The following is a 27681-nucleotide window of genomic DNA, read 5'->3' on the forward strand; positions in this document are numbered from 1 at the left end:
TTATCTTTAAAAGATTTGAGAGGAATCTGGTACGAGGATCAGATTGACCAATCAGGGCTCGTTTATACGCTCTTTCGTTCTTAGTCTCTTACAGCCAAATGCAACATGGCTGCCAATTCGAGCAGCACAGCGCCCTCAGCACAGACAAAATCTAATCCTCCGAGTAAAGAAAAAGAAACGTTACTCGCAGTCCTTCAGTTTTTGAAGAAGAAGAATTTGTCTGTGAGTTTCATAAATATTTTATTGAAAGAATGAGTTTAACTTTTCAAATTTACTGTACTTTGAACATGTGATTTCTCTAAAAGTTTAAGAGTACATAAAGCATATTTTCTTTTGTTTTAGGAAACTGAGAAAATCTTCAGGCAAGAAGTCAATGGGCTAGATGCAATAGAAGAAATAAATCTTCAAACTACTCCAGATTCAGAGCCAGATATTTCCTCGGTCTTATCTGCGTATAACAGGTTGAAATTTTAGCAGCTACAAACCTAGGTGCATTGACTCGATAACCCCTTAACCTCTTGGAGTGACCAAATGGGTGATTTTTCTTCAAATAATCGTCATATTTTCAAGCAGATCAGTGATGACATTAAAGAGATGTATCAATTGGGGTGTTTCATTTAGTTTATTTTAATTAATCAAATTCTCAGAACTAATGCTACAATGCATTATGAATGTATTGCTGATATTGAGAATAATTAATAGCAAGAGCCAGTAAAGGGGTTCAGTTCGTTTATTCAATGACCTACCATTAAATTTGACATTATGCGTAATGTCCTTTTTTTTTTTCAAAATCCTAAACCAGTGATGCAGATCCAACAAGATATGAAGACTATTACAGCAGGTGTGTTATGCTTGTAAGCATTAAGAGTAGAGCTATGTACATTTTTGTATAAAATGTTTGGTCATCAGTGAACTAGACAGCTGCTGGTGCTCAACCTGGTTGTTTATGGTTAGCAAGACAGTTGATCAATGTCTTTTCTAAAATAATATTTACTGAAGAAAGTAGTTTTTCAAGGAGAGCTGTACATGTTGTTGAGAATATTCTGGGCTTAAGTCATGGAGGAGATTAACCAATAACCTCTCCCTATAATATCCTTACATTATTTAGCAAACAGGTAACGAGAACACTCAAAATTTCAGGTAGTTGTTATCTTGATCTAACACCAAATTCTTATAACTAATATAAAAGAAAATGTACAGTTAGTTAGGAGAATTAACAATCAGATCTTGGGAGTTAAATGGCTAACAGAAGTTTTCGTGTTGAAGGAGGCAACAGCACTATTCAATTTTGGTCTTGAGTGAACCTCTGTACAGAGCTGTGCAGAGAGAACCTTCTGTACAGTTTTTTATGCTATTTTCAAGTACAGTTTTTATGGTGGAAGTGGTTTACATACATACTGTGTACTTGTATTTCATTGGAAAGATCAGGGTTTTCTTTAAGGTTTTAAGTAGCCAGAGCTTTTTTAAAGGTAAACAGTTGTGGATCCAGAGGACCCATACAATGGGCTTTCCTAGTTTCCTGCTCACACAATTATGTATTCATATCTCAAAATCCAATATGGCAGACAAAACGTCATATTGTTCGTACTGTCCAGCCACTGCAGCAAGATTTATTAAAAAGACAGTTCCCATCAGAATGTTTTTAAACTAACCTTGGGTCAGAAGTCTTTTTATGTTTTCAGAAAAGATAGGCAGTGCAAATTTATATTTTTATTGAGCCCAAGTTTAGACCTGATAAACATCATCACTGTACAGGCTCTTGAAGCAATGAAAGTAGCCGGCGAAACCTTGCAGAGAAGCCAGCGTACTTTGCCAGCTGCCAGCTCTTATCCACAACCCTGAAGATGATGCTACTTTCACTCAGTTTTATTTATTTTTCATTGCTCCTACTTTATATTTATTGGAATTATCTTTTTCTGTCCTCCCATTACATACAGTTTGCAAGCTTTTGTAGAGAAATCATTGGATGTGTATAAGGTAAAAAATTAAACGTATTCTCCCTTAACCCTTTACACTTTAACATCAGTATACATATTCTCTACACTGTCCTCTATACTAATTCTTAGGTGCTGACAAGGAGAATTTATTAACAATCAAGAACTTCTTTAATTTGTGATCATTTCCTTTATTCTTGTAACCTTAATATATGATTCTGGGATAATAATTTAAGGAGAAAGTAGATTCTAGTCACTCTTTGGGATCAAAGGGTTAATTGTAGAGCAGGACAGGGGATTTTATATTTGACTTGTTTGATCTGCTAGTCAATTAATTTAGAGTATTAATGTGGAATTTAAAATGAATTTTTATTTTTCAATTTTTTTTTAGCCTGAGTTAGCCATGGTACTTTATCCCATGTTTGTGCATATGTATCTTGAACTGGTATACAAGGGAAGTGAGAAGGAGGGTAAGGTTTTTTTATGATTATTCTGAAAGCCCATTCTTGCAATGTCTCATCCTAATGATGATAATAGGACTGAGTGGAGTCCAATTTGGTCTGTAATCATACAAGTGATCAACAAACTTGGAAGAACACAAAGTGGGAGTCCAATTTGTTAATCATGAGTATCACATTACAGACAGAATTGGACGGCAAGAAGTCGTGTTATGAATTAATCATACTCATTACAATTTATAAAAAAGAAAACAAATAAGTTTAGGTCCAATATCTCCTGTAGAGACAATGTCTAAAGTAAAAAAAAAATCCTCCATTTTGGAAATTCCTCAGTCTTTTTGGGATAAGTGGTTGTTGCTAGTCGGTTATTGAGATTAATTCTGTGATGGGTGGATTTCACTGAGTGCACTTAGTACCGTTGGCTGCTTCAACTGTCTGATTACTGGTGTCCGATTACAGCCTACTGTCTGATTACACTGTTCATATCCATGTCAACTGTAATGCACCAATGACATTTGAAGAAATTGTAATGGTTATGATTAAGCCAGAAATACTGCCTTGCTTAATCAGAAGGCCATGTTTCAAGGCTTACTCGAAAATTGCCTACAAAAAATCATGATATTAAAAAGGAAACAAAGTCTTCTTTCATAGGTCGACTTCTGTTTTTCTAAACCTGTACAACTGTAGAGGGGATTCTTCTTCCTTTTATTCATATGAAGGGATCTTTTTTAACCTGATAACTCCTGGCAGTGATTAACATGTAACTTCTCCCTTTAATATCAATACACCATCTAGGATTTACAAGGAAATGTGAAACAGCTAGAGGGGAGAATTAACAATCAGAGTTTAAGGGTTACGGTATCCAGTCAAGTCGCCGATGGTTCAACTGGCCGATGTTTATAAGGATCTCATGGGGAATAAACTCGTTCGCATCTGAAGCTTTTATATTCATTAGCGATGTTTACCTTGCTTTATTCGCCATGAGATCCTTATAAACTTTGCTGGAAGAAAAAAAAAATTATTTTTTCACTAAATATCTTTTAATTTTCTATATGTCTATCTTCTAATAAGTTGTACTGGATTGAAGACCAACTTGCCGACGTCTCTACTCGATTTTACATGTTGGCGAGTTGGCGTTGGCGAGTTGAACCATCGGCAACTTGACTGTAATTCAGGGTTACCAGTCAGACAAGACTTGACTTTGTATTAGTGGTCCAGTTTTCCTGGTTTATTTCTAAGACCATATTGAGAGAGGTCTTTTCTCTAAACACCTTGCCCAAAAATAGCTGCAATTAAACTTTGTTACTTGATATTTTTTGCAGCGCAATCTTTTTTTGCCTGTTTTCGAGGAAGTCAGGAAGATTATCATGAAGAAGACCTTAGCAAGTTGGCAGCCATAACACGGCGTGAACACATGAAAAGCAATGAGCTCATGGGAACCTTAAGGTATTGAAACAGATTATGTCCTAAGTTGCTGATCCCTCAAAAAACTTGATCTGCAATCCTCAATTCTCAATTCCTTAGTTGAAGTTTATAGACTTCTGAGTCAAACTTGATGTAAGAATAAAATTTTTTTGAAAACGTCTGTGTATTGTCCTACATTTGGTGTTAGTTATGCTGGTCAACTGATAGAAATTATTCTCTAAGAAGGTGGTATAAAAACTTTGTAGCTTGCACATTTACACAAATTAGTTAACTGTAATGTAAGGGTATTCTAAGTCATTTATATAGCCTGTGTGAAGCTACTCCCTACCCTAACCAAAAAAAATAGACAGGATTGTTTTTTTCAGAGTTAAGGGGGGAGGGACTGCACACAGGATATCATCAAGTTGTCTGTTTGAACAGTAGCCATTCAAACTTTCTACCAAACCTTCACCAACAAATTATCTTTTTAGTGTAACAACTGTTACTTAATGTGCACCTGCTCAAACAGGATTGGGAATGTATTTTGATTCATTGAATGTACATCACTTCAAACAGGAGCAATAAGTTTGTAATCAGAATGTCAAAGGACACATACCAAGTACTCAAGAAACATTTGCAGGTACAGTTAATTTGTACTGTCACATTTTTTGGAAAACTTGTGGTTGGTATTGACTCCTAATGCTTTGAATAACATGCCATTTTCTCAACATAGAGAAAACTCTTTAGGCCAGCAGTGTTCTTTGGAAGTGCTGGGGGTTGCCTTCTTTTTTTTTTTTCTCTGGCTATGCATTTCTGAGGGGCTGGTTACATTACTTTCACTACAAGTCAGGTCCTGGACAAAACAGTCCAAGACCTGACTTGATCTGAAAAATATTTCAAATTTTGGTCTATTTTGATAAACATGTGCTCAAAAAGATTAAATTTAAACTGAAAAGGAAACAATGAGTTTAAGCAAATGGAAACCATGTTTGTGCCCCTTAGGCACTCACCTGTTTCATGTAGGCTATTATGTTCTTATGGTTGGCTACTCTGGAGAACACGAGGATAGTGGTTGGCACACTCAAATCTGTAGATAAAGCAATTCAGGTTTAAGCCTTGGTCTTGGGTTGTTACAATAGAGAAAGTGTTGAGTTCCCTGTAAATACTCTTTCTTCAAAGTTTCCATACCTTTCTTCACTCTGAAGTATTAATGATAAACCAGCACACTATTAACCCTTACACCCCCCTAGATTGAAGTATCAATTCTCCACATTGTTTGCCATTCATTACTTTTTATTTTAGATCAGAGAATTTGGTGCTGAATCAAAGAAAATCACCAAGTTGATATTTTTCTCTCCTCTGTTTCCCTTTCTGCTTGAAAATATATTGAGGGATATTGTAAGGAGAAATTCACTTTTCACTTGCATTTTATGGTTTTTTTTAGGATCAACAGCAAGAATTGCTTCTTACCTTGATTCAGCAGCACCTTCACTTTGATGGTAAGATTTCAAGGTGTCCATTAGGCTTTGGAGTCAGATTGAGTGGTATTTTAACTTTTACATAGAATTCTCTGTTTCTCTACATCTTTGAAATCACAAAAAAATTCTCCTAACTAATTTACCAGGAAGAGTGTAGCAGTTAGAAAGGAGAATTACAAATCATATCTCAGTAGGTGAAGGTCTAACTTAACATTTGATCTTTGTTTGTGTTCTCTTTAGTTTTTGAAGGAAGACCACGGAATAAGCAGACAATTGAAGCAACAGCAGGAGCAGTTACCGGGGAGGCAACATTTGAGGGTAAGGGACACCAACAAGAAGATAAAAGTTTATGAGCAATGGGGAACTCCCTTAAAAGAATTTTACTATCTTGGCAAGGCTGAAAATTGTGAAAAATCCAGCATACACTTAACCCTCTAGCTCCCAAGATCTGATTGTTAATTCTCCCCTCCAGCTGATAGACAATTCCTTGTAAACTAGTTACAAGAATTATTTGCTGTTAAATCAAGATGAGTGTTTCTACCTGATAGGTTTGAGTATTCTCCTTACTTGTTTGCCAGATAATGTATGGATACATGTATTACTGGGAGAAGTTACATGTTAATCACTTCTGGGAGTCAAAGGGTCAAGGATTGGTTTTCTTTGGATAACCAGGGACTGAGAAGTTTTTTTCTGTGTCAAGAAGGTTGTTTTAAAATCTAAAAAGATGTGCAGACTTGATTGGAACCTTTTGTTGTTCAGATATTTTTCCTTTTGTCCTGTCTAACTGCAGTAGGGTCTGCAATGGTTGTTAGTGCCATGAAATGTAGTTTGTTTGGGGGATTTGCCAGTGGGAAGGAGGATAAAACTTCCGTAGAGGGAGTCCAACTCTTGTGTCTGGCTGATTTTTATTAAGTATTAAATTATCGCTGTTTTCAGTTCAAAGCAGTGTACATAAGGGTATAAACTGTTTTTCTCTTCCTTATTTAAAAGCTTTGTGGATGAACTTTTCTACCCCTTGAACTTTCCTGTCCTCACTTCACATAGAGCCTGGATGCAGGAATCCTATGTAGGGCGTATAGTGGTGAACTTAGGGTCACTACACTAGAGACAAGTGGATTAGGGTACAATGTAGTTTTCAAGCCCAGGTTACAATGGAGAAGAACCAGTTATCCTTGGAAGTGGAAACTATTTGTTCCTAAATCTTATCACAAAAGCGTTTCTTTTCTCACTGCAGCCAACAAAAGCAAGGTGTATTACGGAATTCCACCAGAACCTGATCTTGGAGTTGTTATTGAAGAGGAAAATGAGGAGGAGGAAGATAAAGATAAGCCAAAAGTAAGTACATTTTGAAAATATGGAGTGGTATTTAATTAATTTAGTGAGGAAGGTTTGCAGTGTAGCTTTAGTTTTGCTATACTATGTTTTTCAAATTATCTTACCTGAGAATGAAAGTTGCCTGTGTTTTGCCTCTTAACCCTTTCATTCCCAAAATCTCATTAGTGATTCTCCTTACAGTTTGCCGTACAATTATTATGGTGTTAGTTGGGAGAATTTGGTTTTTGACCAATTAATAATCCCCAAATTGATGTTTTTCTCTTTTCTTGTCACTTGTCTGCTTGATATTGTATTGGTCTTGTAAGGGGAAAATCTGTCTTGGTCATTTTTGAGATTTAAATAGATAATAATGATAAAGGAATACCAGCAATGGTAATGATTAAATACAAAAGGTCAAACAGTTCAGTGACACTCTCTATTTTTTAGATGATATGATATTATACAGAGTCAGTTCACTTTGTTTATCAATGCAACTTATCTACATGTGCAGAGCTTCTTATTCACTACAAAACCAGATAAATTCAAATGATTCCACTGTACTTGAAACAGTCATGCCCAGGCCTCCAATGGCCAAGCCCCTCATTTTCGTTTTATATATGAATGTAGGCATTATGTGGGTTCAGAGATCATTAACATGTAAACTCTTACAAATATTATCAATCCTAAGAATTCTGCTTACATTTCAAACTTCAAAATAATGATAATGATTTCCATTTTGAAATGGCAGGCTAATCCTTTCTTAAGTTACATCTATTTTTCAGCTGATAGCTACTGATGATATTTGTGGACAAGGTTCTGTTTTTGGCTGCAAAATTGAAAGCCATTCACATGTTCTCTGAATTATTCATGTACAAAATTCACCAATGATTTGGCTGCTATTCACATGCTGATACAGCCCTGAAAACATGTTAACTGAAACATGTTAGCTTGATTCAGTCATCACCTTAATCTCGTATTCAAAAATTCTCTTCACCTAAAATACTTACTATATACAGAAATTTTAGTACCATTGTTATTTCTAAGATCTCAAGACATTTACAAAATACACCACTAAAAAGTGTTTAGAGTTCTTTGAAAGAACCTTTCTACAGCTTATATGTTTTTTTTTTATTTTATCTACAAAAAAATTACAAACATCTTGCTCACAGATTGTCAAATCTTCATTCCACTTAAAAATGAAAAACGTTTTCTTCAACATCAGTACATTGTACAGGAACCAAATCATAATGAATAACCACAACCTTTTGTTTGTTAAAATAATGAATACCAAATGTATTGAAAAAGTTCTGTGAACATAACATTCTCAGTAGCAATACGCTTACATCGGAATGCTTCAAATGTGTACATATTGGATTTGATTAACCTTTTTTCAGTCCTACCATTCTGCCAAAAGTTAAAGAAAATGTGTGGAATTTGTTTTCATTTCTCTCTTATTACTTTATTTCTATTTTTTGTTGATTTTATATAAAACTCAATTAATTTATTTAGAAAGTGGCTGAATTTAACTCTGCTTGAAATAAGCCAAACAGTTCACCAGAGCGAACGTGGACTACTCAATTATCTGAATACGATGGTTACCAGAATCAGCAACAACAAATCTCCCGGTACTGAGAACAGCTATTGCACTTGGATAAATGAATTTCCCTAAATTTTCACCTCGTGTTCCAAACTTACCAGCAAACTTTCCATTTAGTTCAAAGACTTGTATTCTATTATTGCCTGAGTCACAGACCATAAGTTGTCCTGACTTGTTCACTAACAAACATTTTGGAAGATTAAACTCACCGTTTCCTGTTCCATACTTTCCAAACTCGCGCTGAAAATTTCCATACCTGTCAAAAACTCTGATAAAATGATCACGGTGGTATGACACTATGAGATATCTAGAATACTGAATACAGTGCAAAGGAAAGTCAAAAGACCCCTGCCCACTTATCTTTGTTAGAAACTTGCCTTCAGGTGAAAATATCTTAATCAGTTTGTTACCTCTGTCTGCAACAATGATATTTCCCTCACTGTCCACAGACAGACCCGAGGGATTCTTTAGCTGACTTTCAAGGTTTCCTTCCCCACCAAAACTTCCCACGAACTCACCCTCGCCGCTAAAAATCTGAATTCTATGATTGTAACAGTCTGCTACAAAAATATTACCATTATTATGAAATGTTATTCCTCGAGGACTGTTCAGTTCTCCCGCATTGTCACCCTTCTTACCAAATGATCTTAAAAACTTTCCTTCACTACTGAAAATTTGAACTCTGTTGTTGAATTGATCAGTTACAGCGATCTCGTCGTTAGCGTTCACTGCAACCCCCCATGGATAAGAAAACTTTCCAACCGACGAACCCTCGAACCCAAAAGCTGATACAGGTTTTAACTGAAATGGTTTTAGAAGGACAATAAATTGACTTGTGTGCACATGTTCCCCATTTACCTTTATCGTCACTTCACATCTTCCTTCATTTCTGGGAGAATAACTGATTTTATAAAGTCCATCCTTATTGTCAATTATTTTCAATTCCGTTGCGCAGTTGCGTCCTTGTTCGTCAGTGATCTCCACCGTTACATGGTCACCTTCATTGTAACACTGTCTTCCTTTATAGTCCCTTGTGGTCAGAGAAAAGTGTGCTTGACGGTTAGCAATTGCTTCTTGAAGTCCTTTTACTTCAGCAACTGACCGATTTGCTTTTGTTTGGTGGGCTATTTTCAACTTTCCAATTTCTTCGGCGTTTATGGTACTTAGCATCTTTGGGTTTTCCACGAAAGCTAAAACAGGGGGCTTTTCCGGGTAACCGTCGTTTGGCTGGCTTTGATTAGTTCCTGGAAAGATTTCCTCGAGTGACTTCTTTAGTTGAACGAATTCGGCGTGTGTGCTTCGTTTTAGAATTGTTTCAGCTTTTTCCAGCGATGATTTGATGATCTTTATTTCACTCTCTATCTCCGTCTTTTGTGTTCTTAGAGTTTCGAGGAATCTCTTCATTTCATCGTCCGCCGTTGCGATGATATTTTGTTTCTTTGCTTCAATAGTTGCAATTAAATTGTCCACAAACTTCTGCACTTGACTTTGGATTTCATCTCTTTGTTGTTTGAATTTAGCGCAGTCTTCATCCAGTCGACCCAAAGTGTTAATCTTTGCTTGCAAATCGTGCTTTTGTATTTCGATCAGTGATTTTAGTTCCATCTTTTGTCTTTCTACTTCATCCTCTAACTGAAATATGGCGTGACCCGCATGATCTATCACAACACAGCTTTGGTAAGCTGCCGTTTCGCAGTTGTTGCAGAAGTATTTAATTTCTTCTTTCTCATGCCGCTGTTTAGAGCAGAACAAGGGTCGTTTCAACACATCCTCGTAATCCTTTTCTTGAAAGTCTTTTAGCGCTAGAACACGGTGATCTTTATTGCTTTGAATGATGTCATGTGCAATGACGCACTTTTCACACCAAAACATGCAACACTGGAAACAGTAAGAACTCTCGGAGCTCTTCTTTTGACAGTTTCCACATCCAACTTGGCTGGTTTTGCATTCTTTAATGGCCAGCACATCAATCAAGCCGTTCAAATAAAAACTGGTGGGAAGATCTTTCAGATCGCCACTATCAGGCACTCTGCTAACAACTTGACATTTGGGGCATCTGATCGTGTCTTGGGCATGGCTTGATCTGTGCAAACATCGCAGACAGAAACTGTGAAGACATGGGAGGTGTTTTGGATCTGTGTATAAGTCAGTACACACTGGACAAGAAACTTGTTCACGGAGATTGTGAGGCAACGTTTTGATATCCATGGTTCGTCCGTCTTTTCTGAGGAGAGAGCGAGAACAGTGGCTTAAATTCTCGGAATTTGACTCGAAACAATGGAGTCTTTTGACATCGTTTCTTTTTAAAGCTTTTCCGGAATTTGTTAGGCATTTTATGATTGTTATGATTTTCTTTCCCATTGCATCAGCCAATCAGGGATCCTTGTCTCTAATGCATGTCATGACATGATTTGTCATGATTCCCAAGAATGTAATCCTCAGGCTACTGCTAATCTCTTCTTGAAGAGAGGTCATATTGCTTTCATGCTGGCGAGACGAGTTTGCGTTTAATCCCAATTTTTGCCTTTTGTCCTTCGAGCAAACAAATAAATTTCATAAATAGCGCGCTTGCTCGCCCTTACATTTTGAATGACACTGCGAGCCTTGAATTATTTCCCTGGTAGTTTAACTCGCGGAGTTTGTAAGGGTTGTTGTGTTTTAGCCGTCGCATTTCGCAACTTCGCGTTACAACACCGGACGCATCTAATCTTTTGCTGTCTTTTACGTTTTAGAAAAAAAAAGTGAAGAAAGATTCCAATGGCCCAGGTAAAGCTGAACGATAAATGTCTTGCCTTTTTTTTCCTGTTTATCTCTTTTAAAATTACTAAAAGGGCATTCACATCTCAAGTGAGTGACGTAGCTTTCCTGTTAATTGAGTGATGTGAGGCAAGGGTAAAAAAGGGTCTATGCAACCTCATTCCCAGGCCCCTCCTCTTCTCGCTCTCTGGAGGTAATAAGTGTTAGACGCTGGAAACCGGAAGCTACCTTGTTGTCCATCCCGGCCTTTGTGAGACTGGGAAGCGAGGGGTGGGTGACTGGCCTTTTTTTTAAACGAGCGTATCTCATTTAAAAAGGTGGCGTACTTATGCTAAGAATGTTTTGACAGGCTGGCATAACTTTATCATATTTATTAGAAGATTTTTTTATGAGTCAGCATTTATTGATGTTTGAGCGCCGTAAGAAAGCTACTGTTCTCTTATTTCCAGGCAAGAAGAAGCAGGAACACAATCCAAACGCTCCGCCTTTGAACCGCCAGATTCCCTTCCCTGACATGTAGGTCATTTCCGCTTTTTAGCCCACAGTTCATCAGATACTCCGCTCTCTTCACTGCAAGAAAGAAATAGTATGCCATCCTTTGCTTAGTTTGCTTTGGTATATTGGGCGTTGGCCTTAGCCAGTTTTGCCAACAAGAAAAGCATAAGGAAAAACGACATATAATTAATTTATTTCGATGCCACTTCCGTGTACGTAAAGCCCTCTCCCTCCCCTCCCTCTCTCAATTTGTCTTGTTATATGGAAACTACCAGACACTAAATTGTTGTATAACTGGGCGCTATGCTGAAAGAGAAAATATTTCATTGCAAGCTAGACTTCTCGGCTCTTTGTAAGCATCGGCCAAAAATTTTGACCGATGTTTTTTGGGTGAATGTCACGCAATCTTTAGGGCCCAGTTGTTGTGTGATTGTCCAAGTAAAGCTGCGTAGGTCCCAATTTTCAGCATTCCTCTTTTATTTTATCTCTTTTCCGCTTTGCACTCTAAATAAAATTATTTGCCACCATCTAATTCTACGCTGTAATGCGTTTTTTACTCTCAAATGTATTAGGAAAGACAGTGATAAGGTGGTGAAGATAGCACTGATGAGGGAAGCGGCCAAAAGAGTCACTTTAGGACCTGATTCTCTTCCTTCCATCTGCTTCTACAGTGTACTTAATGCTCACTCAAGGTAAGAGTGGTAGATAAAGAGAATTTGATTTTCTCTTATTACAGAGGAATCTCTCTTTTCTCCATCGAACGAAGTCAAATTTTTGTGGGGAATAAAATAGCGAAAGATACTCCTCGATAAAGTTAGTGTCTGTTACCTTTTCTGAAAAGACACCTTTGCTCAGAGGACACTTTTTATTCTCCCGCGGATGCCTTCTTAATGGAGGTCCCTTTGTAGAACCTTTGTATCTGTTGCCTTCATCAAAGTGACACCTTTATCCATGGGACACTTTTTATAGTACCTTGGCTGCTCCCCTGAATGGAAGTTCCTCTGTATAACATTCGCATCTCTGACACCTTCCAAGGGAAGCTTTTTGTCTCACCGAGATTGCCGCCTTGAGGAGGGTTCCATCTAAAAAAACGTTGAGAAGACCTTGTAACATTCCTTATTGAAAACTCATGTTTATTAGGAACGAGAACGAGTTTATCAGGAACGAGAAGCTTTTCAGCCCGTAAATAATGTGTTGTGTTTGATATTTTTTCTTTCTTTCTGTTTCTTTGTTTATTGTGATTTGTCTGTCCTTTGTTGTTGTTGTTGTTTTATTTGCCCATAATCCGCTTTAAGGTGTAAGCAGCTTAATAATATTGTGTTGTGTTTGATATCATTTCTTGTTTTTGTTTTTTTTGTTTGTTCTGATTTTTCTGTTATTGTTGTTCTTTCATTTGCCTGAAATCCGCTTTAAGGTATAAGCAGCTCATAACTGCAAGTAGAAGTCATTCGTTAAAAGAATTTGTAAGACAATGATTGATATAGAAATACACCAACTGATTTATCCACGAGCGGTTTTATCTAAATACAGTGAAACTTTCCTACAGGGGACACCGTGGAGACTAGAAATAGGGCCCCATGACTGATGTGCCCCTTCCTTGAAGGTAACAGATGTTGGGGTTGCGTTGTGGAACCTGCTTTTAGGGAACACCGTTGGAACTACAAAGAGTGACTTCATAGTAAGAGTGTCCCTTAAGTCACAAGACAAGTTCCATTGTAGTCCCACCTAAAACGTTTTTTCTTTCCGTTTCATTTTTGCAAAAGAATTTGACACTTAATTGCTTGAACTGACTTGGATTCTGTTTCCTGTTTTCCTTTAAATTTTGTAGTTTAAACTCGGTCAGCATATCCAACGACTCGAGCCTGTTGTCCGGTGGATTTGAAGACAGCAGTGTACGTGTATGGAGCCTCACTCCTAAGAAGCTACGCATGCTCAAGTCGCCTTCGGAGCTCGCCCTAATTGATAAGGAAGCAGGTTAGGACTATACACGGAAAGATCTCACGTTTTTTGCGTAATTAACTGCTAAAATGAGTATTTGGATTTGGGCAAATGTGGGAGCGAACCTCAGTTTAATTTTGTTGAGATATCCTATAAGCATTCGTCAAAGAACTTTTTCAGTGTCGTTAAAACAGGCAAGAGTAAACAGAATAGGCAATCAGATCATTATTTCAAGCCAGGAGAACAAAATGAGGATTCGAAGTAAACTCTAGTTTGAAAGTCGGAGTATGACCTTGTAGTTTTGAATGATATCGTGTTCGGTTATGGCGTATGTTCGAAAGATTTTCACGAAATAAAATCCTGATGAAAACATTCATCTGTTCAACAGAGGACGTACTTGAAAGAATAATGGACCACAGGTTGGTTTCCTTTTTCTACTTTTCCTCTCAATTTCATACTAACTTTTGGCACAAATCAAGTGATTTACTTTCGGTTCGCCTCATTTTATTGCACTTTTACATCTACCTCGTCCCAGACGTCGTCCCATTTTTGTCGGCAGAGCTTGGAGCGAGGTGCTTGATGATTAAAGAGAAGGCTGACAGGTCTTCACATGCGCACGCATCAACACCCTGTCCACGGCTTTCGTAATGGAGAGATGCTCGGGTACCAGGCAGCATGCAAATGACTTCTTTTAGAACGCACAACATTGAAACTTCCGTCTGGAATCATATAACTGAGAAATATCTTGGTACTTCTTTTTATCTGGGACATTGGTGAAAAACAAGTTGTTAGGCGTGTATTTCAACCCATTAACTTCCGAAATATTTAGCAAACAATTTTTAGCCACAACTTCCACTCATAATTTTTCAAAAGAGGTGTTGAGAATGAAAATCGTATCAACTCGACGGTTTTATAGATTGTTTATTCTAATTTTCTAAGAAATGTACTGAAGCCATAGGGGAGTTTTCTTTTTTCATTACTCTAGAACTGCTGTAGATTCGAGAAAGTTGATTGGTCATTCTGGGCCCGTATTCTCGACGAGTTTTAACAACGACAACTCCTTTCTTGTCTCTGCTTCTGCCGACAGAACAGGTACGTTAAGTTTTTCCTTCCGTGAATGGCTAATGCACTATGGTGAACTTCTTTTGTTTTAGATTGCTTCGAGTCCCAGAAAATGTCTTTATTAGACAAAGGACAAAATCAAAAGTAAATATCAATCGAGGATTAGTGCTAACTGCTTTTCGAACGACCAGCCCTGGAGGGCTACAATCAAGTATTAATACCTTATCCTTTGAACCACTGAGATGAAAATAATTCGTGAGTATCACTTTAAATCGCTACAAGGCTTCAAGTTAGAACAATGTTCTATTTTTTTAATCGATGATTCTATCTTTATGGTTACCTTTTATCTTGTAGTGAGAATAATCTAATCCTAAGTAGTATCGCTCTCGTTTTGATTGAAAAGAAACTTATACTAACTGTGCTGCTTGTTTCCATCAAGTTCGTCTTTGGAGTCTCTACACTTTCAGTTCCTTAGTTTCTTTCAAGGGACATAATTACCCAGTGTGGGACGTGCAGTTCTGGTAGGGACTATTGATTTCTTAACTAATGCTTTACTCTTTTTTCCATAAAATGAATTCTTTTATTTCCTTAAATAGAAATTTAAAAATTCGCGAGGAATCTTTTTTTCAAGAATTTTAGCAATTTCCGAAGTGTTTAGTCGATCGGCAAAGAGTAGAAATAGAAAAAAAAAACCTCTGTGCGAGAAAGCCAATAGGGGCAAAAAAGATTATTGACTAGAGGCCGGCCCATTCCTTTTGGCGAAAACGGACCAATTTCAGTATCGGATCAACTGTGCGCCTGCCCCTCCTGACCCAACATTAACTGTAGCTTTTTATCAGTTGACTGTTGTTGGGTTAGGGGAAGGGTAGTTGTTTAGTTGTTCAGATGCTGACATTGATGCCCGAAAACATACAAACAAATTTCTAAATGGTTAGACTGAAGTCTTTTACGAGATGAAGACAAATTGCGTTCAACAGGGTGCATTTTAATTCAGTATTATGAGTCGAAACCGGCCAATCACAGCCAGCTCGTGAGGACGTGAACTGAATACTTTGATGCTGCTATAAGCAAGAAACCGCGACCACTTAAACCATTTGTCACAAATGATTTAAGTTTAGTTTCTGATTGTTTGATTGTATGGCGCACGTTTTTAGACCAATCATTGAACTCAGTGAGAGAGAAACAATGCCATCCCGGATGGTGTTTTACTCTCAGTTGCTAAAACACAACACAGTTGCTGGGGTGAATTCTAACTCCTTAAGTATATTTTGAAGCTTAGTTAATAAGCAAATGGTTGCACTCTCAAATGTGCGGAATCTCTTCCCAGCCCACGCGGACACTACTTTGCATCAGCATCACATGACCGTACGGCCCGACTGTGGAGCACAGACCAACCACAACCACTTAGGATCTTCGCCGGTCACGTGTCTGACGTCAATGTATGAGAAAGTTTTGTTGTATTGTCGTATAAATAAGATGTGCAACTCAGGGACGAATTGATTCTCGTGGATAAACTGCCTGCAGTTAAGGCAACTTGATGATGTAAGGCCGGAAAAAAAGAATTAAGACCTAACGGAACTTTTGAGAGCTTTACTTCAGGCAATTTCTTTAACTGTAGCCTAACTACATGGATTAATTTATCATGTAAAGCTTTCAAGGGATACATATGATTTGATATATCATTATTTGTGATGTTTTATTCATTTGCCGTTGCTTAGGACTGAAGTAAAATTGTGTGTAGAACGCTGTCCTTTGGTCGTCAGCTTGAACTACTGAAGTACGAGGAAAGCCTCTAATCGCTTAGGGTTAACGGGCTTTTTCAGAGGAAAGGGGAAAATGTGATTGCAAATGTTTAAACAAATACTTTATATTTTCCACATCTTGAAAAAAATTCACCTGAATTTTTCCAAGTTGGTCATTTTCATTTCTGTCTCTTTCTGTTTTTATTTATTTATTTTTTTTCACATCATATTTTGTTGTTTTTCTCTCTTATCAAACTAATATTTTGTGGCTTACCTCATCTTGGAGGCAAAAGTTATGCGTTCTTGAAAAAGGCTCAGACTTTTCTAATGTGGATTATTTAATCCTTGGGCCTCCTACGCGTTTTGCGATTTTTTGTTTTTTCCCTCTCTTTAGAGGGTCGTCTTTCATCCGAACTGCAACTACATCGCCACAGGATCATGTGACCGGACCGTCAGGCTCTGGGACATAAATACAGGCAGCTCAGTTCGGTTTTTCACGGGACATAAGGTATGTGTAAGAGACTGGGTGGTACTGCCTTTGTTCTCATTTTGGGTGATTTATTTTGGTAACTTTGTAACTGCCATGATTTCTTACCTCATCTTACAGGGAGCGATATATTCACTGGCTTTTTCACCTGATGGCCGTTACCTTGCTTCTTCGGGTGAGATGTGTTTTGTTTCCTGTCCTTTGGGACCAACACAGCAGTCAAACGCCGGGCATACTAGTAACAACCGCTGTCTCACAAATTAAGCGAAAGACAATTAAATCGTTTATAGAAATCTGCAGAATGCAACAAAGTAGGGAAAAGGTGAATTCGAGACGGGTATCCTGTTGAGTTACCATTCTTTTTCGAGCTTCACTATAAAACGTATACGCTTTTAAAACACCTTACCTTGCTAGCTGGTTGGATTGTTTGTAATTCGCGTGAGACAACTGGATCTTGCCGGCCTGAAAGCCCGTCACCTGGTCATTACCACGTTCGCACATGCGCAGACGTTTGACCGCTGTGTTCTTGTGACCATATTTTCATTCGCATGGTATCATAAGACACGTTCAGGAGTTGTTTCCTCTTTATGAGATTTCGCTTAGTCTTTTATTTTATGTGTTCTCTATCTGTTTCCTTTGCACTTTTCACTAGGGATTCCTTCTAACGTATACAAGGAAGTTTGCGTTTTGCTTAACTTTTCGCTCTTTGTTCCAATTTCCGTTTAGGCGTTGATAAGCGTATTCTAGTATGGGATCTCGCAGAGGGGACATTATTGACAGAGCTAAAAGGACACTCAGACACAGTGTACTCTTTGATGTTTAGTAGAGATGGGAATTTGCTGGCCTCAGGTTTGTTTTGCTTGTGCTTCGAAAGAAGTCAAAGGAAAAACAATAAAACTAGTGAAGCCTCTCGTCATCTTTAATGACTTCTTTGGCTTATCCAAGTTATAGTTTTCATGTTTTTTATGGGTAGTGCGCTGTAAGTACATTACCCACATTGCCTTAGGCTATGAGTGAATGAGGAAGTGTAAGAGTGTAGATCCGCAATACATGCGTGAATTTAGAGTTAATAGTTACAAAGCACGTCGCTGTTTTCATCTTTGCTTCACAGCAGGAAAGCAGTTGCGCATATTTATTTTTTCGCTTTCAGGTGGAGTAGATAACTGTGTAAAGCTGTGGAACGCTCGCTCCATCTGTAATCCTGATGATGACGACGATGAAGGAACAGACCCAAAGTAAGTGTTACAGCTTTGTCCCTCAGTGTATGATTACATTTCGTGTCTTGATTACTGTAAGCTCGAGCTGTTGCGCCTGTTAGATCGTTCTGCGCCGACTTATACGTAAGTGTGAGTCAAGATGCAAGAAATGAAACGCGATAAAATAAAACCAGTCAATATGTAATTTTGTCGAAAGAATCTGAGTTTGGGTAAAAGCCCGAGTGGAATTTAGCATGTTAATTTTGTGAATGGATGAAAACCGGAAAAAGCCCCGAGGGTGTGCATGGTCCACATGTGACGTCAAGTCTGAGGAACGAACCCAGGCCAGCGCGGTAGGAGGCAGCTGTTCTCACCACTGCGTCATCCCAGTTTCCTTGAAATATTATGTTTGATTCTTTTTTAATATGTATGTATTCTTTCTTTGTCTCAGCCGCGCATCTACCAAAAGCAACACATTTGAAGTGGGTTCGTACCCAACCAAGAGGACTCCAGTGCACTGTTTACACTTCACGCTAAGAAATCTGTTATTAGCGTCAGGACCTTTCACAGCCTCATCATGAGGGCGTAGATGAGGGTAGGAGTCCAAGGGTGCTTTTGACCTCGTTGACTAGGACCCAATTCTCCCCCCTCCCTCTTCCCCTCCCCCGTCCTAGCGCACAACTGAAAAATTCTCCTCCGTCCATGTCAATGGGACAAGACTATAGCTGCATTATGCTGTACTTGTAAATACTGTATAAACACAAATTTTGTAAATTAAAATCATTTATAAGCTTCAAAGAATGTATCACTTCATTCATTTTCCCTTGGTTTTTCTCTAAACGACGGCAGCATTCTTATGAAAAAATGGAATTTTTTCTTTTTGATGCTTCCAAACAGTTGAATAACACCAAATAAGGTGATCTGATGAGAAATAATCTCTTGTAGCTGCTTTTGAGTCCAGTCATTTTTCTTGCAATCATCCACATCATGCAAAGCTTCGGTACCCGTCAGCTATACCTGTGCGGCAGCCATTTTCAACAGTTTGACTGCTATTGCGTGGGACCGACACAGAAACGCATTACGGTCTTTTCATAGCTTCAGCCAGAAAACTGAAGACATACCAACTTTTGGTTGCCTGGATTTGGTGTTTCACCTTCGTAAATTCTCTCCCGTTTTTTTTTTTTTTTTCAGTGTTAAGAGCCTCTCTGGTGTAATTTTCTCCAAAAAACGATGGCACTGAAAGTTGTAGAAATTATAGCTACTGCACGCTAGCTGGAGACTGGAAAGATTAGCTTACGAGAACCTTTTACTTTGTGGTGGAGTTTTTTGTTCCCTTGTTGTACAATGGAACAATTCACAAGGCAGTTGCCAAGGCCAAAATGAAATTAAGTCGGTCGATAGTCGCTGCTGTCGTATTTTTTTGGTTCTGCTGAGCGCCAATCTTAGTATTGCAATTACTGGAGGTGTATAGAGTATTTGACAATCGATCATTTAAGAATGCATTCTTAATTTCTATTTGGTGCGCAATGGCACAGATATCCAGCTCTTCTCTAAGCCCTGTCATCTACGCATTCCTAAGCCCTGAATTTAGGAAAAGCCTTCTCAAACACTGTTACTTCTGTTGTTCTCGTCGCGTGTCTACTGGTGGTCGTCAACGTTGTCCTTTAGGTCGCGTAGAGCCTGTCATCTGACACAGACGAATCACAGCGGAAAATCAGAACATCAAGTTTTCCACATATGTACTTGGTGCATGGCTATTTTTGGAGTTACTTCGCAGGGGACTTAGTACAGAGAGCGACGAGCGACAAACGTAAAGCCCGAGAGACTGAGATACGCCACTATTTTGACTCAGGACACGTGGAGTCTGTCATTAACTACAAATATTAACAAGTTTGTGTACGCACTGCATGCCTACTTTTTGATTGGGCTCCGCTGTCCAAGTGGTAACAACAAGCGCGCAATGGGTGTGACTGATGACAATAAAGTGCAGAGCACCATGGAACAGGAAAGAACAAGTTCTATAGCCCCTTCCTCGTTTGCACCTTCTCCTCTTTGAAAAAAAAAAGAAAACCCTGGTTTGTCGTCTTTGCATTTCTCACATGTATGAAATGCTCAAGATGGCCTTCTTTATTTCAATGCCCTACCCGGCTGAAAAATATTTACGACCTAAGACAGACTAAAATCAGCTATTCTTAAAGACTAAATAGGGGTTTTAAGTGAATATCGTCTTAAATTCCAAGAACTGTTTATCAATGGATCCAAAAAACCTAATGAGAGGGAGGAGAAGCTCGCACTGCAGGCTGTTATGAATCTTGACAAAACTGGTTCACATGAAGACTTTAAATATACTAATGTTAGGGGCAAATGAACTCTTGTAAATTAATAATGGTAATAGGACCATCTAGGACTTACAAGTAAATGTGTAGCAGCGAGAGGGGAGAATTAATAATCAGATCTTAGGAGTAAAAGGGTTACCAGTCAAATAAGACTTGACTTTCACTAGGTGTGTTGCTGATCCAGTTCCTGGTTTTTTCCTAAGACCATTAATTGAGAGAGGTTGTTCCTTTAACCTCCTTCCCTGAAAATATCTTCCATGCAACTTTATGTTACTTGACATTGTTTTGCAGCACAATCTATTTTTGCCTGTTTTCAAAGAACTCAGGAAGATTATCGTGAAGACGACCTTAACAAGTTGGAAGCCATAACACGGCATGAACGCATGAAAAGCAATGAACTCATGGGAACCTTAAGGTATTGAAACAGAATTTGTCCCAAGTTGCTGGTCCCTCAAAAAACTCAATCCACAATCCTCCATTCTCAATCTTTGATTAACCCTATTAACCCTTTCACCCCCAAGATTGAAGTATCAATTCTCCACATAGTTTGCCATACATTACTTTTAATTTTAGACCAGAGAATTTAGTGCTAAATCAAAGAAAATCACCAAGTTGATATTTTTCTCTCCTCTGTTTCCCTTTGTACTTGAAAATGTATTTAATGATATTGTAAGGAGAAAATCAATTGCATTTTATGGATTTTACTTATTTTCTTTTTTTCAGGATTAACAGCAAAAATTGCCTTGATTCAACAACACCTTTCGCTTTGATGGTAAGATTTCAAGGTGTCCATTAGGCTTTGGAGATTGGATGTTATTTTAACTTTTACACAGAATTCTCTGTTTCTCTACAATATTCTCCTGCATCTTAAGCCTTTAAGTCCCACTATAGCTAGTGACCTAGACAGAATTTCTCCTTACACTATCAATATGATATCAAGCAGACAAGTAATGAGAATAAAGAGAAATATCAGTTAGGGGATTATTGGTTGATCCAATTCCAAATACTCCAAACTAACGTCACATGAATTGTATAGCAGACAGTAAGGAGAATGACTAATGAAATTTTTGGAGTTAAAGTGTTAATTTCTTTATGACAACAGTGATATGTTTTTGATTTATTTTAAATGATTTATATCTAGTTCAGTTACCCTCTCTCAGAGGAGATTAACTTTTTATTTTGTTTTTTAAATTTGTTATAATATTAAGTCAGCAGGCTGTAGGTAGGCTCTATTACTTAGGTCACTGTCCATGAAATGAGCTGAAGTTCACCCCCCTCCCTCTCCCCTCCCCCCAAAGTTTCTACTCTGGAGGATGGAACACTGCACTCAAGAAAATGGTAGAAATCAACCCAGCTATAGGGAGGATACAAACTTTTCAGCTCAAAGGTTTTATCTCAAAATCATAAATGAAAATCTCTTAACTAATTTACCAGAAAAAGCAGCTAGAAAGGGGAATTAACTTAGCATTTGATCTTTGTTTGTGTTCTCTTTAGTTTTTGAAGAAAGACCACAGCATAAGCAAACAATTGAAGTGACAGCAGGAGCAGTGACTGAAGAGGCAACATTTGAGGGTAAGGGACACCAACAAGAAAATAAAAGTTCAGTTGCAATGAGGAACTCCCTTGAAAGAATATCACTATCTTAGCAAGGCTGAAGATTGTAGAAAATCCAGTATACACATAACCCTTTAACTCCCAAGATCTGGTTGTTGATTCTCTCCTCTAGCTGATAGACAATTCCTTGTAAACTTATAGTCACAAGAATTTGTTGTGAAATCAAGATGAGTGCTTCTACACTTGTATCTGATAAGTTTGAGTATTCTCATTACCTATTTGCTGGATCATGTATGGATATTAAAGGGAGAATTAAGTTACATGTTGCTCACTTCTGGAGTTAAGGATTGATTTTCTTTGGATAACCAAGGATTGAGAAGTTTTTTTCTAAGTTAAGATTAAATTGCTCTTAAGTCTAAAACGAACTGTGCAGACTTGATTGGAACCTTTTGTCATAAAGATGTTTTTCCTGTTGTCCTGTCTAACTGCAGCAGGGTCTGCAATGGTTGTTAGTGCCATGAAATGTGGTTTCTTTGGGGAATTGGCCAGTGAGAAGGAGAGCAAAAATTCAGGGACTGTGGTCAAACTTCCATGGAGGGAGTCCAACTCTTGTGTCTGGCTGGTTTTTATTGAACATTGAATTATCTCTGTTCTCATTGCAAAGCAGTGTACATACACTTGTAGACCCTTTACCCTTCCTTATCTGCAAGCTTTGTGAACTAACTATAACCCCCTGAACTTCCCTGTCCTTGCTTCACATAGAGCCTGGACATAGGAATCCTTATTTAATGTAGGGCGTATGATGATGTGCTGAGGGACTACAATAGAAGGGTACAATGTAGTCTTCAAGCCCAAGTTACAATGCAGATGAGCCAGTTATCCTCAAAAGTGGAAACTGTTAATATTCATGAAACTTATTGTGAAAACATTTCTTTTCTCACTGCAGCCAACAAAAGCAAGGTGTATTATGGAATTCTACCAGAACCTGATCTTTGAGTTGTTCTCAAAGAGGAAAATAAGGAGGAAGACAAAGATAAGCCAAAAGTAAGCACATTTTGGAAATATGGAGTGGTATTTAATTTAGTGAGGAAGGAAAGTTGCCTATGTTATGCCTCTTCACCCTTTCATTATCAAGATCTTATTACTCATTCTCCTTACTATAAGCAGTACAATTGGTATGGTGTTAGTTTGGAGAATTTGGTTTTGGATCAATTAATAATCCCCAAATTGATGTTTTTATTTTTTCTTATCACTTTTCTGTTTGATTTGCATTGGTATTGTAAGGAGAAAATCTCTCTTGGTCACTCATGAGATTAACATAGATTATTATAATAAAGCAACACCAGCAATGATAATGATGATGAAAACTTAATCAAATACAAAAGGTCAAACAGTTGAGTGACACACTTTATTTTTCAGATGATATCATTATACAAAGTCAGTTCACTTTGTTTATCAATGCATTAACTTATTAAGATGTGCAGAGCTTCTTATTTGTTACAAAACCAGATAAATTCAAATGAATCCACTGTACTTGAAACACTCTTGTGCCCATGCCTCCAATGGCCATGTCAAGCCCCTCATTTCATTTTTATATATAACTCTTACAAATATTTTCAATTCTAAGAATTCTGCTTACATTTCAAAGTAAAAAATAATTATGATTTCCATTTTGAAATGGTAGGTTAATCCTTTCTTAAGCTAAATCTATTTTTCAGCTGATAGTTACCAATAATGTTTGTAGACAAGGTTCTGTTTTTGGCTGAAAAATTGAAAGCCATCCACTTGTTCTCTGAAATATTCATATACAAAATTAACCAGTGATGTGACTGCTCTTCACATGCTGATACAGCCCTCGGTTTATCAAGTTCAATATATTCTCTGCGTTTGACTGAAACATTAGTTTGATTCAGTCAACACCTGAATCTTTTATTAAAAAATTCTCTTCACCTAAAATACTTACTATATACAAAACTCTCAAGACAAAAAAGGGTTTAAATTTCTTTGGTGAATCTTTCTACAACTTATATGTTTTTTATTTAATTCTATATATATAATCTACAAAAAATTTACAACTACAGTCACAGATTTTCATATCTTTATTCCACTTAAAAAATGAAAAATGTTCAAAATCAAAAGTTATTGTTTTTTTTTTGTTGTTATTGTACATGAACCAAATCATAATGAATAACCACAACCTTTCGTTTGTTAAAATAATGAATACCAAATGTATTTGAAAAGTTCTGTAAACATCATGATAACATTATCAATAGCAATATCCTTACATCAGAATGCTTCACAGGTGTACATCATGGATTTGATTAACCTTTTTTCAGTCCTACCACTCCTCCAAAATTATGTGCACTAAAGAATGTCTCTTCGTTTCTTCTTTATTACTTTATTTCTATTCATTTGTTAATTTTATATAAAACCAAATTAGTTTATTAGTAACCGATTGAATTTTTCTCTGCTCAAAATAAGCCAAACAGTTCATCAGAGCGAACGACTACTCAATTATCTGAATACGATGGTTACCAGCTTCAGTAACAACAAATCTCCCTGTACTGAGCACAGCTAGTGCACTCGGACAACCAAATTCTCCTAAATTTTTACCTAGTGTTCCAAACGTACCAACAAACTTTCCATTTAGTTCAAAGAGTTGTATTCTATTATTGCCTGAGTCACAGACCATAAGTTGTCCTGACTTGTTCATTGACAGACATCTTGGCGAAGTAAACTCCCCGTCCTCTACTCCCCTCTTTCCAAACTTGTACTGAAAATTTCCATTCCTGTCAAAAACTTTGATACAATGATCACTTTGGTCTGACACTATGAGATATCTATCATACTGAATACAGTGGACAGGAAAATTAAAAGAGCCCTCCTCACCTATCTTCATAAGAAACTTTCCATCAGGAGAAAATATCTTAATCAGTTTGTTACCTGCGTCTGCAACAATGATATTCCCCTCACTGTCTACAGAGAGACCCGGGGGAATATCAAGCTGACTATAAACGTTTCCTTTCCCACCAAAACTTCCCACGAACTCACCCTCACCGCTAAAAATCTGAATTCTATGATTGCAACAGTCTGCTACAAAAATATCGCCATTATAATGAAATGATATTCCCCGAGGATTGTTAAATTCTCCCGCATTGTCACCCTTCTTACCAAATGATCTTAAAAACTTTCCTTCACTACTGAAAATTTGAATTCTGTGGTTTTTGGTATCAGTTACAGCGATCTCGTCGTTAGCGTTCACTGCAACCCCCCAAAGCTTATTAAACTTTCCAACCGACGAACCCTGTTGTCCAAAAGATAAAACAGGTCTAAACAGAAATGGTTTAACGCAGACAATAAATTGACTTCCGTGCACATGTTCCCCATTTACCTTTATCGTCACTTTACATCTTCCTCCATTTCTGGGAGAATAACTGATTTTATAGAGTCCGTCCTTATTGTCAATTATTTGCAATTCCGTTGCGCAGTCGCGTCCTTGTTCGTCAATAATCTCCACCGTTACATGGTCACCTTCCTTGTAACACTGTTTTCCTTTAGAGTCTCTTGTGATCAAAGAAAAGTGTGCTTGACAGTTAGCAATTGCTTCTTCAAGTCCTTTTCCTTCGACGACTGACTGACTTGCTTTTGTTTGGTGCGCTATTTCAACCACTCCGATTTCTTCGGCGTTTATGGTGCTTAGCATCTTTGGGTTTTCCACGAAAGCTAAAGCAGGAAGCTTTTCCGAGTAACGGTCTTTTGGCTGGCTTTGAGTTCCCTGAAATATTTCCTCGAATGATTTCTTTAGTTGAACGACTTCGGCGTGTGTGCTTCGTTTTAGAATTATATCAGCTTTTTCCAACGATGATGCGATGATCTTTATTTCACTCTCGATCTCCGTCTTTTGCGTTGCTAGAGTTTCGAGGAATCTCTTCGTTTCGTCGTCCACCGCTACGATGATATTTTGTTTCTTCGCTTCAATGGTTGCAATTAAACTATCCACAAACTTCTGCACTTGTCTCTTGATATCATCGTTTTGTTGTATCAATTTTGCGTAGTCTTCATTCAGTCGACCCAAAGTGTCAATCTTTGCTTGTAAATCGTGCTTCTGTATTTGAATTAGTGATTTTAGTTCCATCTTTTGTCTTTCCGCTTCTTCCTCTAGGTGCAATATAGCGTGACCCGCATGATGTATAAAAACACAGCTTTGGCAAGCTGCCGTGTCGCAGTTTTTGCAGAAGTATTTAAGTTCTTCTTTCTCGTGCCGCTGTTTAGAGCAGAACAAGGGTCGTTTCAACACATCCTCGTAATCCTTTTCTTGAAAGTCTTTGAGCGCTAGAACACGGTGATCTTTATTGACTTGAATGATGTTATGTGCAATGAGGCACTCTTCACACCAAAACATGCAACACTGGAAACAATAAGAACTCTCGGAGCTCTTCTTTTGACAGTTTCCACATCCAACTTGGCTGGTTTTGCATTCTTTAATGGCCAGCACATCAATGAAGCCGTTCAGATAAAAACTGGTGGGAAGATCTTTCAGATCGCCACTATCAGGCACTTTGCTAAGAACTTGACATTTCGGGCATCTGATTGTGTCTCGACCGTGGCTTGATCTGTGCCAGTGTTTCAAGCATTGCAGACAGAAACTGTGAAGACATGGGAGGTGCTTGGGATCTGTGTATATGTTAGTACAAACTGGACAAGAAACTTCTTCGCGAAGATTGTGAAGCAACGTTTTGATATCCATGGCTAGTCCGTCTTTTTCGAGGAGAGAGCGAGCACAGTGGCTTGAATTCTCGGAAATTGATTCGAAACATTGAAGTCACGTGACTTCGTTTTAATTTTTTAAAGCCTTTTTAACTCGTGAATTGCGCGCATGCGCAAGAGCGAGTTATAGATACGATGTGGGGAGTAGCATTCGCTCGCTCGATTGGTCGATTCCTGTAAACTTTTTTTAGATTTTAGGCTTTTGAGTACATTTGATAGTTTTTGGCGAGCAATAAACAGACGAAATGGCGACCTTTGTTGCTAAGAATAGTGGTGGGGTGAAAAAGAAGCCAATGATAATCTTAAAAGAGTTTTTTTTTTCGTTTTAGTTTCAACAAGCGGCGCCAGCGACTGGCAAGCATTCAAGGATTCACACTGAAATAACAACAACCTTCGTTTTTCATAAAATTGTAATTTACAATCCTTGAACTTGAAAACAATCCGAAGATTCATTGAAAATATCACTTACTGCGAAGCGCTCGGAGTTTACAGATGTTCAAAAGCTTTTTCTGTTATAGCGTGAGATTGAGGACAAAATTGATCATTACGTTTCGTCGCATGTGTTTTTCCTGTGTGAAGCAACAGAAGATGCCGGCGACTGACTAAATAACAAGTTAACACGAAAATCAAATAACACTTAGACAAACAATTTTAGCTACCGATTTTCAGTGAATTTTTAAAGAACAATTTTCTTGTAAGTTTCAAGACAATTTGAAGATTCAACATATATACAACGTACTAAAATGCGAAAGTTACACACCACAAAATTGATAAATAGGCCTGAAATGAAATTCTATCTTGTTATTGATTATACGTTGCCTAGCACGTGACTTAAATCTACCCAGGCGGAGATCTAAAATGACGGTGGCAGGCTTGGCTTAGTTATATCACTCAAAACTCGTTCCCGTTTGTCTCATTTGATAAAGAGGGAATCGTTAATGTTTTCATTAAGACAGTATTGCCTTGATTTTCTAATATTTACAACGAAAGACAGTAAATTTCACTTTTCACCCACATTTACTTCCAACCTTTTCTTTTGAACCAGAAACAAAAATGATAGACGTTTAAAACACATTACATCATCCACCTTGTTAAATGTAATAGCATGATCATTTCAATTGTAATGCCTTCTTGTCCCAACGTTACTTTGTTTCTTTGCTAC

General features: G+C 37.7%; 3 protein-coding genes and 1 pseudogene across 7 annotated transcripts in view; 2 read left to right on the plus strand and 2 right to left on the minus strand.

Annotated features, from left to right (window-relative positions):
• The first annotated feature begins 74 nt into the window (after positions 1–74).
• The window catches only part of LOC113676084 (transcription initiation factor TFIID subunit 5), a 70150-nt gene continuing 42543 nt past the window's right edge, over positions 75–27681 (plus strand). Inside the window, exons 1-23 of one of the 5 annotated variants that reach the window (XR_016182958.1) lie at positions 75–222; positions 343–461; positions 803–841; positions 1938–1977; positions 2326–2404; positions 3715–3838; positions 4373–4436; positions 5241–5295; positions 5515–5592; positions 6509–6609; positions 10918–10951; positions 11392–11458; positions 12010–12129; positions 13266–13411; positions 13764–13794; positions 14361–14467; positions 14877–14958; positions 15765–15876; positions 16574–16687; positions 16787–16988; positions 17393–17515; positions 17817–17901; positions 18314–18660. Coding sequence is in view for 3 of the 5 variants with exons in the window: in XM_089193966.1 (XP_089050092.1) it covers positions 106–222; positions 343–461; positions 803–841; positions 1938–1977; positions 2326–2404; positions 3715–3838; positions 4373–4436; positions 5241–5295; positions 5515–5592; positions 6509–6609; positions 10918–10951; positions 11392–11458; positions 12010–12129; positions 13266–13411; positions 13764–13794; positions 14361–14467; positions 14877–14958; positions 15765–15876; positions 16574–16687; positions 16787–16841; positions 17393–17515; positions 17817–17901; positions 18314–18443 (2022 nt within the window). In the remaining 2 variants the exon portion in view is untranslated. Of the gene's footprint in view, positions 223–342; positions 462–802; positions 842–1937; positions 1978–2325; positions 2405–3714; positions 3839–4372; positions 4437–5240; positions 5296–5514; positions 5593–6508; positions 6610–10917; positions 10952–11391; positions 11459–12009; positions 12130–13265; positions 13412–13763; positions 13795–14360; positions 14468–14876; positions 14959–15764; positions 15877–16573; positions 16688–16786; positions 16989–17392; positions 17516–17816; positions 17902–18313; positions 18661–27681 lie in introns of those variants that run through there. The other 4 variants (XM_089193966.1, XR_016182959.1, XM_089193967.1 and 1 more) reach the window with 4 other exon arrangements.
• LOC113676081 (E3 ubiquitin-protein ligase TRIM45) lies at positions 7003–10477 on the minus strand. Its single transcript, XM_089193969.1, has one exon. It carries the CDS (start codon positions 10391–10393, stop codon positions 8159–8161), a length of 2235 nt encoding a protein of 744 aa, XP_089050095.1. The 5' UTR covers positions 10394–10477; the 3' UTR covers positions 7003–8158.
• On the plus strand, positions 18452–19660 carry LOC149034088 (uncharacterized; annotated as a pseudogene).
• On the minus strand, positions 23145–26553 carry LOC149034089 (E3 ubiquitin-protein ligase TRIM45-like). Its single transcript, XM_089193964.1, has one exon. It carries the CDS (start codon positions 26497–26499, stop codon positions 24259–24261), a length of 2241 nt encoding a protein of 746 aa, XP_089050090.1. The 5' UTR covers positions 26500–26553; the 3' UTR covers positions 23145–24258.

The sequence above is a fragment of the Pocillopora damicornis genome, chromosome 14 (genome assembly GCF_964200805.1).
Source record: "Pocillopora damicornis chromosome 14, jaPocDami1.2, whole genome shotgun sequence".
In the NCBI taxonomy this organism is placed as follows: domain Eukaryota; kingdom Metazoa; phylum Cnidaria; class Anthozoa; order Scleractinia; family Pocilloporidae; genus Pocillopora; species Pocillopora damicornis.